The 14,824-nt window shown below is 37.9% G+C and overlaps 1 protein-coding gene across 1 annotated transcript; it reads left to right on the forward strand.

Annotated features, from left to right (window-relative positions):
- The first annotated feature begins 3,480 nt into the window (after positions 1-3,480).
- Positions 3,481-14,152, forward strand: LOC114155632 (14-3-3 protein beta/alpha-B-like). The gene is made up of 6 exons (XM_028035612.1): positions 3,481-3,632; positions 6,116-6,411; positions 8,010-8,133; positions 9,588-9,751; positions 11,502-11,597; positions 12,801-14,152. The coding sequence occupies exons 2-6, from the start codon at positions 6,121-6,123 to the stop codon at positions 12,876-12,878; spliced, it is 753 nt and encodes a 250-aa protein (XP_027891413.1). The 5' UTR covers positions 3,481-3,632; positions 6,116-6,120; the 3' UTR covers positions 12,879-14,152.
- The last annotated feature ends 672 nt before the right edge of the window (positions 14,153-14,824 follow it).

Consider the following 14,824-nt stretch of genomic DNA (forward strand, 5'->3'; position numbering starts at 1 on the left):
TCTGCTGTTTGCTTTTTTTTTTTACAGCTTTGGTCAAAAGTTTGCATTTGTTCATCGCTGGCAGAAATCTCATTATTAATTGCTTGTTAATGATTTATTTATACGGTTCTTATTACTGTGGGGGTTTCTCCAACCAACACAAGGAAAAGTAATATGGAAATGCATACTTATTCTGCCTTTAGTATTGCCTAAATGACCCTTAGCAAACACATTTTGCATCCATCAAGCTTCTATCTTGAATCATTGATTCAGTTGGCAGCACGGCTGCATTGCAGCAAGAAGGTCTTGGGTTTGAAACAGCTTTCCATCTTTGTCCTTGTTTGTTAAATATTAGATTCATCAGGGAAGAGTGACCACCACTGCATTCATGATCTTGACTGACAGAGAAAAGTGCAAAAAGTTGCCACAACCGATAGCCGACTTGGACCCAATCCTAGAATAATGTTTCTCTGTTAATTGGCTGTGACATTTTAAAATGAATACATTAGGTTTTTTTTATTGCCTCTCAATGTGACACCAAACTAATCAGGCCAGCTAATAAAAGGTTTAAATTTGGTCTCAAAACATTTAAACACTTGATATTGGACGATAATTGACTGTAACGGGGCAGAATGTAATCCGTTAAACAGGCTAATGGCTAATGTAGGGGCACTGCAGACATTTGAGACGTGGTTGTGGAGAAGAAACGATGTAGTGGATGAGGGAACAGTAGCAGGGGAAGGTGATTGGTACAAGATGTGGTGTATTTCTCCCCGTCTTTAATTATAAACAAAATTTAACTTTTTGAACTGCTTTCAAATCCCTCTGTGACAGAAATCTATCATTGTAAATCATAATTATAGCATCACTATAGTGAAACATGGTATTTTCATCATGTGATCAGAGATGATGGGAAGATAGAGCAAGGCAAACTTCAATATATGTATGTTAGAATCCACAACAAATTTGATATTGTGGTGGAGGTTCACCTTTAACCAGGACAAAAAACCCCAAAACAAAACAAACATGCAGCCATAGATACAATTAAATGATTTTGATGAAATGACTTGTATCTTAGAATGGCCCAGTCAAAGTCCAGACCTAAATCCAATTGAGAATAGGTGGCAAGACTTGACGATTGATGGTCTCAGATCTTCTCCAATCTGGCAGATCTTCAATTATTTTGAACATAAGAACCAAACAAAAAATCAATTTCTATGTGCAAAGTTGTTAGCTGATGTTGCATCCAAATGTGAAAGATCTGACATTTAGGGTTATTAAAACAAATACATAAACTTTTCAGATTTCTTTTGTTAAAAAATGTTTTATTTTAACAATGCAGTCATAAAATGTGAATGGGATCAAGGGGAAGATATCATTTCAAGGGATTGTAATTAATTATTTGGCTTCAAAACTCCTTCCTTCTGATGACTCAGTGGGAAACAAATCAACAGGGTGAAAGCTACGCTGCCTGTTGCTTTCAATGTTTGAGTAATTCGACTCTGTGAATCACTGCCTGCATTGTTTCAAGCATACTTCACTTCCTTCCTTCCTGTCTATAAACTTGTGAATGAAAGAATGCCACACCTGGTCATTCATACAAACATGGAGAAAAAAATGACTGAGGGTAGTTTGTGTTCAAGCAGGATGGAGTCAGGGGGTCTTGGAGGGAGGGCAATGTGGGTAAAAAAAATTAAAATAGCTGGCATAATTAGGTGAAGCAATTCTCCCTGGCTATAGAGCACCTATTTTCAGCCAGCGGTCTCTGTCTGAGCTGTGCTTGTAATGAAACCAATAATCTGCTAATGTTCTTTGATTTGGACTGTTTAATTTTTGAGAAAAGCAACTCAATCTGTAAAGACATTCTGCTCCATATTGGCCACATTATTCCTGTGTGTGTTGCTTTTGAATGACCTTGTTTCAATGTCAGAGGAGCATTAGTCATTTTCCAGCTACTTCTTGCCTGCCTCAGCAAACCTCAAAATCCAGGACACACCCTTTGGAAAGCCAAAGTACAAATCACTATTGCACTGTTGAGTCTTACTTCTTGAAGCTAAATCAGTCAGGCAGGGGCCCAGCCGATGACTCGGAGACTTCCTCGCTATTTTATTACAGTGACGGAGAGGATCTGTGTCTGTGATTACACCTATGTTCCCCTCAAAACCCAGACATGACTGGTAGAACTGGATGAGCAGGAACAGTAGATTCCCACAGTGCTAAAAGAGGAAAACCATTCTTACACATACTATTCAATAGGATTTAATTTTCTAAGCCTTAAAATGTAGAGGTTTGATTGTAAAGCAGAACATAGAGGAATATTATTTTCCTTTCAAATAGAGCATTTTTTCTATGCATTTTCTGTCTTGTACCCATTTCTGAATTGACTTTTTTGTTTTCTTTTTGAGCCACTTTGCAAGTGTTGTGTCAACAATTAGAAGTTAACGGTGATTAACTCAGATATTTTACAGCTTAGTTTCAGTAGCCATACTCTTTACTGGTTAACACAAAGAATCAAGAAACCACTTAATGAACTTGTCTGACAACAAGAAGTAGGGCAAAAGATCTCAAAAAGCAAGCAGCCCTATTCTGTAGAAATTCAAGAACATGAAGGAAACCAGTCTGGAAAGTGTCAGGAAACTATTTTTAGGAGTTTGTGAGTTCAACAAACCTTCATGGTTCATTGAGACCCATTAAGCACAAATAAAGAAAACACTATAAAAGAGGTATGTCATAGGGGAACTAGTTCTCCATGGCACTCTATGTGTAGGGAGAGCAAAAAGTATTTTAGGTTACATTTTGTTTCGTAAATTTTGTCACAGGTCAGTCCTACATCAACACTGCTTTTTTCAAGCAGCACCTGAATAAATATAGACTGTCTAAGTAATAGTAGGCAGATCAGGCTAGCACAATCCTTTTCTGGTTGGCTTCAGTTTTTACAAATAGTACATTTTTAAATATTATAAAACATTTAACATTTTCTGGAGTTTTTGTCCTATGTTCCATCTTTCTGCTTTAAATGTATCTAAATCTTTAATTCCAGCAAGAGAAAATTAGTCAGCATTTAATTTATTCTGGCTAAGGTAATTTTACATTTACACTCAGAATATGACATTATTATGTTATTAAGTATCATAATCATACTTTTTACATGCACTACACTGTTATTATCGTGTTCAGTTTTTATTTATTATTATTAGTAGTATGGTTCTGTCACAAAGTCTCTTTCCTCTTGTTACGTCTTCATAACTATATAAACAGGTGTTTTTTTTTATTGCTGTGAGTGAGAAAGGAAAAACCCAGGGATTATTTGCTAACAAAGACTAAAAGGAGGATAAGAAAATTTTGTTAAATATTTATTAGTTAGAAATGCATTGTACAGACTTGGGCGTGTAATATCTCCCTTCAATATTTTTTTAGATTTAGACAAAAAAAAAGAGGAAGTTCAGCTAAAAAGATTTCCGATTGGTCAAAAGGCGGTAAAAAATTTTTGCCTGTAAATTTGGTTACCTAGCAACATGGGCCTGACGTCATCCGTCCCGGTGAGACCCTGCTGCTGTGCGTTTGATTGGAGGGAAACCCCGTGGATGAGCTGGAGAGAACATCAGCTGTGCGGCCGTGGCATCAGGAGCGACACCGTTTAAAGACATTCACAGGTCAGTCCTACATTTATTTTTTGTTTTTGCTACCGACGCACGTTTCCCAAGACATCGTTGAATTCCCTCCGCACGTCATGAAAGTCGCTGTGGGCTCCACGTTGGTCGACGTTTTTGTCTGGGGTCTAGGTGGAAGTCATTGATGCTCCGCTGCCCAGTCATTGTTTGTTCGGCGTCTGCTGAATGAGCAGCGCCAAGCTGCTGCTCGTTAACGCGTCTATTCTTGTATTCGGATTTTCTTTTCTTTTTTTTAAGAGGGTGGCTTGTGGGTGTGTCAAACACGTATTTGTGAATGAAGCGACTTAAAACCGGACGGTTAACAGGAGCAAAGGCAGCAGCTCCGTTGTTTTCCGGAAGGCGAAAAAGGGCGTTCACTGTGAACTGAAGTAAGCTAGGCTCCTTTAATCATCTCACCGTTAAACGCGTTCAGCGAAATTATTCATATTTTGTCTATGTGAAGCATCATTAGGCACTGAAAATATAACTTGTATTCATTTATGAAAGCCATCACTAATCTTGTCAGACATGGTTCGACCTCAGTGGGCAGGTGTGTGAGAGAGTGTGTGTGTGTGTGTGTGTGTGTGTGTGAGAGAGAGTGAGGTAAAACTGGGTGGGCGACATTCCTCAGAAGGGCGCAGGTGTGTACTGGGAATTCTTCCTGTTAATGGTCGTTTGATTTAATCTTTTTTATAAAACTGGGATTACTCATAGCTTTAAAACCTCTTATATAACACAAGAAATCTGCATTTTATTGAATGAAACATAAGTGCTTTTCTTCACACACACATACAATCAGTAAATTTTATCTGCCATTATTTATCTTGTATTATATTATATACATATATAATCCATTCCCTAACATTCTTGTATATTCTGTATAATCTGTGCATATAGCTCCCATATTTATATTTATACACAATATCTATATCTCTTTTGCTATAACCCCTTATAGTCCATACATACATAGTCTTGTACATCTGTGAATAAATATTTATATCTCGTAGAGCACTTCTGGATAGATGCAAACTACATCTTGTTGCTTGTACTTGTGACAGTGCAATGACAATAAAGTTGAATTCTATTCTATTCTACATGTTAAAAAAGAAAAGTCCTAGCGCAATATATTAGTTACCATGTTGCCAGGGCAGTAGGACTTACTACTTGGCCTTTGGGCAGTAGGACTTGCATGGCGTTTGGGTTACTGCATTTGTTATTCTTGTCCAGTGTTAGATTAAATTTTTTATCTTCCAGCCAAGCCCCTATGGAGACTCATACACTCCATTCTTGTATTGCTAGTTAATAAACTGGGGTGGGCTGTATGCTTTCCATATTGACTTTGCTAAAGAAGTCGATTTGTCACATATTGGATAGCTAAATCGACACTGATGCAGTATGCCGGCTACTTTTATAATACATTCAGACGAAAATGTTCTCTCTGCCATGTTGTTTATCTGTAATAACTGATCAGACAGAAACAAATCTTTTTAAAAAGCTTTTACTTACTTTGTAAAAAAATAAATAAAAATCTTTGTGATCTTACTGCTAAGAGAATCCTATAGGTATTTATATCTGTTGATGTGAAGCTTTCTATAAAAACAAGGTTTTCTTGATTCAAGAGGAAAGCAGTCATTATTCTTATATTGCCGAGTAGCTTGGTTAGCATTACTGACTTTGAACAGCAGTCTGCGTGTGTTGGTGGTTTGCAGGATTTAGGCATGCTATTTTAGATGGTAACCGCTAAGATTTTCCGTCGCGTCACTCCTGCAGTTTAAAGTTTGTATACTGAGATGCCAAAATAAACACTTGGATGATCATGGTATTCTGTGACAGTATGGTACATAGAGTAAAGAAGCATTCCCTCTTCCCTGCTGGTTGCTGAGCACTGCAAATCAATTGGCTGAAAGAAGGCTACTAAATATTTGGCGATGCCAACATCTCCAAATCCAGTGTATTTGGACAGAGGCTAAAAGCTAAGGGAAAACGTGTACAGTATGTACAAATCGACATCCTACTGTAAGCTTCTTTTTTCTATGCTCAGAAATTGAAGTATAATGTGACAGAAACTGCAAGGTTGATGCAGAAAATTGACCAGCAGCAGCCAGAATTTACCTTTATTTTAAACAGCTTATTGCATCTCTGCTTCTTTGTGTAAATCAATCTGTGAGAAGACAAAGCAGGTGATTCAGTGTGAATAATAACAATAATGAACTAAGAAGCTGCTGTGAAACACTGAACTGATTTAAGAATGGAATAGAAATATCCTTCGCTGTCTGTCAGTGGAGAAATTTAACTGCTGTGCATGATGTAACAGATTTCTAAAACACTTGCGTGTTTTGGTAATGAATAATTTGTTACACAAAGAAAATTTGTTTACGTTATTGTAGTTAAATGTAAAAGTTCATGCATCAAATCCAGGACTCACCTCTGGTTCCTGTTTGTCCCCGACTTCCTCTCCTCTGCCCTTCCTTCCTCGCGCTGCACAGAAGCCATGGCAGACAAGGGAGAGCAGGTACAGAAGGCCAAACTGGCCGAGCAGGCCGAGCGCTACGACGACATGGCCGCAGCCATGAAGGCCGTCACTGAGGAGGGCTCGGAGCTCAACAACGAGGAGCGCAACCTGCTCTCGGTGGCCTACAAGAACGTGGTGGGAGCCAGGAGGTCCTCATGGAGGGTGGTCTCCAGCATGGAGCAGAAGTCAGACAGCACCAAGACTGCACTGGCAAAGGAATACAGGGAGAAAATCGAGAAGGAACTGAATGACATCTGCAAGGAAGTTTTGGTAAGAGAAGGTTAAAGCGGGTGGTGGAAAGAAAAAAATAAGCAGGTTTCTGATTAAACTATTGGAAAGTTAGCGATTCAGAGATTTATTTATATGCAATTTGAAGATCAATAGATTGCTGGGATTACTTGGTATATTGCTTATCAGGTTTTCAAAGATTTGAAGCAACCAGGATTATCACAGCACTACTCATTGGACACTGCGGTGACATCTACTGGCTGTATGTGGTACTTAAACATAATGATTTAGGAGTGTAGAATAAAGAAAGAAGTCCAGCATGTCATCCACATGGCAGATTTATCCCAAGAATTGCCTCACAAGGCTTTACAGTTTCTTTTAAATTAAATACTTGCTTCTAAACTTGTCAGGAATATACTTTAGACTCCATTGGTCAGTGTTTCTTTGAAGATCAGCTAATTTTTAATACTGTAGGGATATTGTAATAGGGGTTTATGCTGTGAATTTCTTCTGTTTTTATCGAATATTTTATTTTTGAAGGAGTCTTTATGTAGATGTTCTGTGTACATTAACATTGCATTGTAATGATCATGTTTAACTTGTTTCAAATTTTGCCAAGTCATAACCACAAATCATTGTATTTTTTTGACACTTAAATACAAAGTATTTCATACTTTTGATGTGGAAGGTAAAGGACTGATTTTTAGCATTTTATCTGAAAATCTTTACTTGCATTCTTAAGCTCTTTTTACTATCAATCCTCTAAATAAATTCAATGTCTTTTGAAGAAGAGAGAGGTTTGTCACAAGAGAACACAGCAAGCATATGACAGAAGGGGCTCTGATAAAATTAACTACACCTCGTCAACTATGGTGGCAGCATCATGCTGTGGGGATGAGAGTTGATTTGGGGGGGGGGGGGGGGGGGGGTGAAACTAAATACAAATCAATCCTGGGAGGAAATTTTCTGGAGAATGGAAAAAGTAATCGTGACGGACTGCTTGTAGGAACTGTATTTGACTGCAAGGTTTTTGGTGCCATGCAATAAAGCTCATTTTTCCAATTATATTATCGCCCTCTTGGATAGATTGTCACTGAGCTTTATGGCTGCAACTGATGTAGTTCCTAGTGACCAAGATCATAAAGGTCATGGAAAGCAGTGGGGACATTCAGGATGGCAAAGGAAATTTTGATTGATATGTAACAATGCTTGAACATGGCAAGGGTAGTTTGAGCTTAAGCTATTATGCATAAAATAGGCTCTTAATCTCTAAACTTGCAAAGCTGGTGGCGTCATGTCCAAAAAGACTTGCAGCTAAAGGTGGTCCTACAAACCGTTGTCTCAAGGGGAGCTGAACATAGAATAGAATAGAAGTACTTTATTCATCCCAGCAGGGAACATGTGACTAATTTCATTGTTCTATTTTATAAAGATGCTAATTTCACTGGAAAGTTGTGCCTACCTGTGTGAGTGGGCAGGACTCAAACAACTCTTTTTGTCATTGTGTTTTTAATATTGCTCATCTGCTTTTAAGAAGCAGTGAAAAGGTGATAATTATTTATTTAATTCATATTTTCAAAGTTTTTATTTTTAGGGTTTACTATATAAATGCATTTAAAGTTTCACCCTTTACTCTGCAGGATTTACTCGACAAACATCTCATCCCCAAAGCTACGCCCGCTGACAGCAAAGTCTTCTACCTAAAGATGAAGGGAGATTACTACCGATATCTGGCTGAGGTGGCAACTGGAGAAGACAAGGAAAGTAAGCAAAACACAACTTCATGCATTGCTTTATATTTATCCTTGTGCTAAAACCTAGATCTGCAGTCAGTTTCTGTGTAATGATCTGTAACTCATTTATCAGCTTGATGGGATGAATGTGTTCTGATCAGAGATCTTGTAAATCCTCCATATTGTGAAGACTTGGCGTGTTTCAGGTGTTTGTGGGCAGAATACTGACGTCCTCTTTGTCCTTGATCTGCAACTGTCAGCTGTAGTGCAGGGATGGGCTGCTGCAAAGAGAGCGGCACCATACTGTTGGCTGCTTTTAATCGCCAGGATTTATTCCTAATTTTCTATCGCAATATGAACTGTGTTTGTTTCAGAAAGCAACTTCTATGTAAATCACCCATAAAGTGTGAAGGGAAGGGATTATTATACCTCTGTAAATCTTAAACAATCCCTTTTTGCTGGGTGTAAGCCCTGTTCAGTCATTGATCTGTATTTCTCCAACCTGGCTTTATTATGTTTTAATCATTGGGGTTTTTTCTAATGAGACACTGGCCTTTTTTCTTTTTTCTCCCCACTAAAGTAAGCCAGTTCTTAACCGCTTCCAGGGCTTCTAAAGGTATCCAGAGAGCTTCAGTGCAAAGATGAAAAATACCAACACAAATCACATAAATCTTTGCAAAAAATGCCCCAATGTCATAAACTTACTCATTTTTAATTCGTATTTTGATTGGCTGTTGTTTCCATGACTTCACCTACAGTTCTTTCCCCTGGCATCAGTTTGGTGCTGATGGAGACAGATCAACATTCCCAGCCAATACTAGGCAGTGGAAATCTGTAGTGCCAGTTTGGTGGAAAACTCCTCCACTTATCAATTTAAAATGGGGCTTTGTAGTTCAGAATTTTACCAGTACTTTTTTTTTTTTATCATAACAGAATAGCCAAGATGTGTTGGATAGTTTTGAGGTCTCAAACTCCAATCTGCAATATTTAGAAGCACCACAGGTCTAGCATACATGAATCAAAAAGTTAATTTACTTTCTCAGCCTTCATTCAAATTCTACAAAGTCCTGCTGATGACCTAATTGATTTTATTTAGATGTTCTGCACCAGAAACTCATACAATAAGGTGCAGAACTCCAGTACCCAAGGACTAGAGTTTAAAACCTCTGTTTTAAAATAAGTTGCAGGTAATAAAGCAAAACAATAGTGAATTTATAAATCAGCTATGTATTCACAAATGCTTAAGTCCAAACAAATAACAGAGGAAAAATCCATCAGCTTGAAGGTTATGAGGTTTTTATTTAGAAAGCTACTTTTACAATGAATTTAGACAGCTCTGTCTGGACTTAATATCACTAAATGGATGTAAATTTTGCTGTTTGGACGTGATGCATATTAGTATCCAGATGTTTTATGTGCTTTTATATGTTTTACTTCCTTTGAACACGTGTATCCTCACCTGATTAATCATCTTTTTTCATGAAGCCATCATCAACAACTCACAAGAGGCCTACCAGAAGGCATTGGATATCAGCATCAAAGAAATGCCTCCCACACATCCAATCCGTCTGGGCCTCGCACTCAACTTTTCTGTTTTCTACTACGAGATCGTCAACTCGCCTGATAAGGCCTGCCAACTGGCCAAATCGGTAACAATCCCCTTTCCAACCACAGTCCTGTTTTAGTTTCATTTAACTAACTTAACCTGTGGGTTTTTAAAAGTTAATGTTGAGAACTGTTGCTCACATGACTCACACATACAGCATTTGTTTGGAAAGATGTTGATGCAATGGACATGGAGCTATTTTGATGTATTACAAACAAAAAAGGGATTGACTACATTTTGCTTGGAAAAACATTATAGATGTTGAACTACAAAGCTTTTGCTTCATTTTGTTCTAAAGTGAGAGGTAGTGAATATAAGGAAGACATGACAATGTTCTTTAAGCCAAGCTTGATGGCACTGAATCTCCATGTTTAATTTGGAACTGGAATTTCAAACATTGATTAATGAAGGTTTAAATTTCCAATAGTTTTGTACTAAATAATTTTTTATTCTGTAGTATGCTGAATCTCATGCAGTTTCTTACTCAAGTTATGTTTTTATAAGCGTCCTGACAGTTCTGTCTGGAGAACCTCTGCTGACATGAATCCAAGCTCAGATGATGTCCTCAAGTGATCAATTAAAAATGACACTAAAACTGTGTTGCTAAAGTTAATTGAACAAGTTAATAAACATGAGCTCATTATCAGGTTTAATATCTGAAAAAGTGAAGAATTTACTTTTAACATTTTCTATGTTATTATGGGAGAAAAAAAACATTTAATTGAGAAAAACATTTGAATTTCTGGGCTGCTTTTAAAAAAAGGCTTTTTATATTATTACTCACATCTTGCCTTTCAATTGTCTCATCAGAAGCTGCATTTTTGTCCAACTCATTTAGGTAGAGTCATTAACAGAATATCCACAAATAGCTAAACATGCATTTAAAGATTACACACTGAAAACATTCCTGCTTTTTTGCTCCTAGAGCAGCGTTGCTTCATAAGCTTGTTGTGGTTGTGTCCCTAATCCAGCCAGGTTGATTAGAATTACCAGGTTACCTCCTCAACATGAGATCAGGTTCTCCAGAAAGGACCTATAGTCCCATTATTTCGGTTCGGTTGTGCTGAACCAGAGAACACGTCTAAAACACACAGGACAGTGGCCCTTAGTGACTGATTTTGATCACTACTCCTCTGCACTTGTGGTTCTTAAATAGGGTCTGGTGGTTTAGATGCCTAAGAAATTATTACTTCTATTTTTTTTTTTATTTTCACAAACCTAACAAAGGCAACATGGATCATCAACCATGCTTTAAACAATCTGCATCTTAGTCTATAATAATTTACAGGTTATCAAGCATAGAACTTATCTAAGTCGGTGCATAAGCTGTTTAGGACACGGTGGAGTCTAAAACCAACCTGAGCATCATGTTTCATGACCAGTGGAAGCTACAGATGACAAACCAACCTACTAAATTTACTCAAATATCTAGAGTTATCAAAACTGTACATTTAAGTGGAAGTAAGAAATGGACAACATGCTGAAACGGTGAATAAAGGTTCTGTAATTCCAGCTTTGTAGTTTTGGCAGAACCATTGATTATAAAATATTCTGAAACAAGAATAGAAAACATGAACAAGCATCACAACAAACTGAATTCACTTTGTATGCGAAAGTCTGAAGAGTGGACGATAAACTAGAATCTCAAAAAGTTTGTCTTCTGATGTACTGTATGTTGACTTTACACCCTACTACCAATCTTGTGTTTGAGCAATCGTAAAAAATTTGAGACTTGTGTATTTTATATAGTTTCCCCATTTAGCCATTAAATATGCCCCTCCTGTCTCCTCCAGGCCTTTGACGAAGCCATAGCCATGCTGGACACTCTCAACAGCGACTCCTACAAAGACAGCACCTTGATCATGCAGCTGCTCCGTGACAATCTGACAGTGAGTGACTCGCATCATATTGACCTATATGTAAAAGTATTCACACCCTTTGAACATTTGCCACATTAAAACACACAAACTTCTGTGTATTTAGTATTTGGTGGAACAACTCAATGTAGAGTATCATTGTAAAATGGAAACGGGTGATTAATTGGAATTAGATCAGAACTTTGACTGGGCCATTCTTATACATCCATGACGATGCTTTACTCTGAATCATTCTGCTTGGTTAGATTGTTGTGCCAGGTTCTAGTGATTTATTTATTTTTCCTGGATTACCTTAAATTTAGCTGAAACCATCTTCCGCATTGTCTGATCTGCTTCCGAAAAGCATCCCCACAGCAAGATGCTGCCACACCCATATTTCACTGTAAGGATACTGTGCTCAGGAAGACGTGTAGTGGAGGTTTTCTGACAATGTTTTGCATGCAGGCAAGTTTGCGTGTTTTTTGGTCAGAGCTCCATATGTGCTGTGTTGCCCACATAGCTTATGTCTAAGTGGAAGCCAGACATAAAGTGTATTTTCTTCAACAATGACTTTTATCTTGCAACTCTTCCAAACGTTAGCTGTGCAGTTGACAGAATCTCCTACCTTAGTTGTTGATTTCTGCAGCTCCTTCAAAGATGCCATGCGCCTCTTAACTGCTTACCCGATTAGTGCTGTCCTTTCCAGATCTTTCTTGGTAAAGAGCTGGAGAATTTGTTTGCCTTTTTTTTTTTTTATTTAGTCACCAGAAGAATATTGTGTTATTGTAGCGATAAACTCTACATGATTGCATCTGGTAAGCTCCATAATTAAAAGTATCATTGGGGTTGTTACTGTTTCCCATTGCTTGTTTTTATGAGAGCAGTAATACTGCATGATGGATTGATCATTGCTCACGTGCTTTGGTAGGTTGTATTGTAACTGATTTAACTTCTCCACTTCTTTCTACCTGACCTGTCCGAGTTACTGGTTCATGATTCGGTTTGTTCTTTATTTTGGGATATCAGAGTAACATCTTCTGATTTTTGAAATCATATCTCAATCTCTTAACTTTTCAGTTGTGTTCTACTTTGTGTTTGTCTGTTCCCAATTAAATTGAAGGTTGTGGTTGTAAAGTCACACAATATGACAAAGGTGAGTGTTAATGCGTTTGCTCTGTAAAAGCTGATTTTGATGAACTGTGCTCAACCCTGCATTCCTCTGGCGCCTCGTTGCAGCTGTGGATGTCGGACGCGCAGGGAGAGGGAGAGGAGGAAGGGAAGGAGACTGAGCAGGAGCCGGCAGCCGAGAACTGAACTACAGAGAGACAACGGGAGAAAAATAAAACACATTTTTTACCTCTCACCAGCCTAAGTTGTGTGCTTGGTTGTGTGTGTGTGTGTGTGTGTGCACATACATGCACAAAGATGTATGTTTACACTCCACTGACAGTGTGTAAAAGTACAGGATGTGTGTGCAGATGCATTGAAGTGTGTGCGCGTGCATCAGTGAGTGTGTGGTTATTGTATGAGCACCTCCACAGAGAAAAGAATGGAATAGACTTGATTTCCTTTTGAACATTATTATTATTTCGTCAACCTGTGTATTTTTGTTTTGTCGACTTTAGGTCCCTCCTCTAGGTCTGCCCCAATGATCTGTAACATTTATCAGTGTAGCAAGCTGCTGCTGTTGCAGGAAAACAAACAAGACAACCTCTAATCTGTCTCTGGACAATTTCTATGTTTTTACTTGAACTAAACAACCTTTGTGACACTTTGGTCCACTAAACTTTCTCTGAAACCACTGTAAAAAGAGGGCAGGGCCCCTAAATGTTCCATCTGACAGTAAGCAGTGATTGTACACTAATACAGGTGAAGATCTGTCTCCTTAGTGCTTGTATCCATCCCGCCCTGTTGGTGTCCCGTGTAGTGTGTTAATGGATGGTACATGTTTCAGGAAGTGTTTTCTGTTTGGACGATCACTTACACGTTGGTCCATTTGTTAAGCGACCTATTATCAACAGTGAAATGTGTAATCTTTGATTTCCTGCAGTTTTTCATACCACATAAAAGTTAACAGCCTAAGACAACAACTTGATTAAAAATGGCTCGATACTGTAACCTTTTGATATTTTAACTCTTTAGCAGTGCAGAGGATACTTTTTGCCATGCGCTTTTATGTGGCTTTCTACTCTTTTTCTATTCAGGTATTCTTTTCCATTTTAATTTTCTGTATTTTATTCCCTTAGACTCCTGGAGAATGTATGTGGTTCTCAGTAGTGTGGTGTGGGGGTTAGGCATGTTTCAGAACTGGCAGTTTTGGTTTAGTATTTAGCTTTAACCTGGTGTTTTAACATATTTACCTTTTTGTATGGGAGTAAATCATGATGTGGAGTAAAAAGTGAGCATAGAAATTGTTGTAGAAAGCTTCATTAAAAGCCATTTTGTAGTTACAAAGTAGTGCCAGTTTCTTCTAATTACAGTATTTTGGTTTAAAAGAAAAGGTGGGATACAGAATTTGCAAGTTACACAATGAGTGGATTATTTGGTTATGTGCTTTCATGTAAGTGGAATTAAAGCATTCAAACTGAGTCTTGTGGTGCTTTGTATTGATGAATCAGCTTTTTATATACATTTGTGCCAGCTACACTTACAATTTATAACTGCCTTTATAAATTGCTTTTATCTCAGCAGCACACAGAAAGATGTTTTTTTTTTTTTATTATACATTTATTCAGTGGGAACGAGTCCTGCTGCAATGAATAACTTTTAAACAGAATTATTGCTATCGCAATGGAATCTAGTGCCCAAACCACCACAATTCAACAAATTTTATAGTTAGCAGCAGGTTTTCCATTAGATTCAGTCAGTGGACAGAGACTCGTGAAAGAATAGCGAATTTGTATCTGATGAGCCATTTCTGCATTAGTTTGGATCATCACCACCAAATGACCCAGTGATGGCCAATTTTCACTTTGCTGAAGAGTTCACCAGATTTGGATTTGAAAATGTTTCTCTCGAGTTTCAAGTAATTATGCATGTTTCGTGTAGTCTATTAAGATTCTCAGGGCATTTGGAGGTAAAGTACAGCCACAGCATTACACTTACTCCACCATGCTTGATAGTGAACACAAGGTGCTGTTCCACGGAATCCTCCGTTGTTTTATGGCAAACCGAAGGCTTAGTGTTTGCTATATCAAAAGCTCAGTGTTACTCTCAGCAGGCCAAAGTTTAGTTATAATCACAGCAGAGATTAACACACT

This window comes from Xiphophorus couchianus, chromosome 13 (assembly GCF_001444195.1).
Source record: "Xiphophorus couchianus chromosome 13, X_couchianus-1.0, whole genome shotgun sequence".
NCBI classification, from domain to species: Eukaryota; Metazoa; Chordata; class Actinopteri; order Cyprinodontiformes; family Poeciliidae; genus Xiphophorus; species Xiphophorus couchianus.

Coding starts and splice junctions, on each gene's coding strand:
- LOC114155632 (XM_028035612.1), top strand. CDS start 6,121: ATGGCAGACAAGGGAGAGCAGGTACAGAAGGCCAAACTGGCCGAGCAG. Junction 8,134..9,587: donor AACTGGAGAAGACAAGGAAA/GTAAGCAAAACA, acceptor TTTTTCATGAAG/CCATCATCAACAACTCACAA. Junction 9,752..11,501: donor CCTGCCAACTGGCCAAATCG/GTAACAATCCCC, acceptor TGTCTCCTCCAG/GCCTTTGACGAAGCCATAGC.